General features: G+C 46.6%; 1 protein-coding gene across 1 annotated transcript; it reads right to left on the reverse strand.

The window, feature by feature from the left end:
• Positions 1–317: 317 nt before the first annotated feature.
• On the reverse strand, positions 318–761 carry Pmar_PMAR024423 (hypothetical protein; the record flags this gene model as incomplete). The annotated part of the gene is made up of 4 exons (XM_002772386.1): positions 318–364; positions 416–459; positions 538–615; positions 665–761. Coding segments are annotated over 4 exons (266 nt in total), but the record flags the coding sequence as incomplete, so codon positions are not given.
• Between the last annotated feature and the right edge of the window lie 244 nt (positions 762–1,005).

A 1,005-nucleotide genomic window follows, 5' to 3' on the forward strand; every position in this document is an offset into this window, starting at 1 on the left:
TCTCAAATTTCATATCGTGGATACTCGAATTCTAACCATGAACGACTTCCAAAAAAGCTATCAACTCAAGCCCGCCTCGTAGCTCTATTATAATACCCCTCCCTTATATTACCCATAGATTGCCTAGCGACCTGTTGAGGCTGCCTTCCACCAGACTGCTGCCCTTCCTGCAGTAAGGGCATGCCCAGTGGCTGCTGTTGTTGTGTCGCTCCTCCTTGTTGACCATCAGCCCCCAGGAAGAAAGCAGAGGCACCGGTAGCATCAGTGCCACCTGACATCAGGCCTGGACTCGGTGAAAGCAACTTGTTTATTATCACCTCCATTCATCAGTTGAGAGTACAAGTTCGCTCGGAGATCCGTATATCTACAAACATGCACTCGACGTCTCCGCAACTTCAAAAAATAATACTATTACATTTTGCAAGAAAATACCAGGCAAGCTCCCATAACCAGGGTATCCTGACATAGACCATGTGACAACACATCATACCACTCCTTCCCCAACTAGTCCCAAAACGGACCAGAACACCCTATTACCATGACCATTGTGCCGAGTATGACCGCCTCGAGCCCAGACGTAAGCTTCAGAGAATCGTGAGTTTTTCGGTCCATACCCTGATCGAACGAAGGATTACCAATTCAAAGTCTCCTATTACGACGCTACCTCGATACTCATACCGACATTGATGGTAGCCACTACGTCGATACCGCAATTGAATGCGCATAGGAATGAATAAAATGCAATACCAGATAGAAGCCATCTGAGACAAAACACACCGTTCCTCTGGTTTGAACCTCCAACCTCTCGCTAAACAGCAAAAGAGACAAACGACTAGGCCAATTCAGGGACGAGGTTTCCACTATCGTCGAATACTACCTCCGAAACGTCGCATAACCCAGCAGAGCGAACATGATATCCAACAGCGCGCCCCAACCATCTCCGTAAATTAAATGCCCAAAGGACAATATTACCTATTCGAAAATACTCCAACCGAAAATGAATAA

The sequence above is a fragment of the Perkinsus marinus genome, assembly GCF_000006405.1.
Source record: "Perkinsus marinus ATCC 50983 genomic scaffold scf_1104296961164, whole genome shotgun sequence".
Classification (NCBI taxonomy): domain Eukaryota; phylum Perkinsozoa; order Perkinsida; family Perkinsidae; genus Perkinsus; species Perkinsus marinus.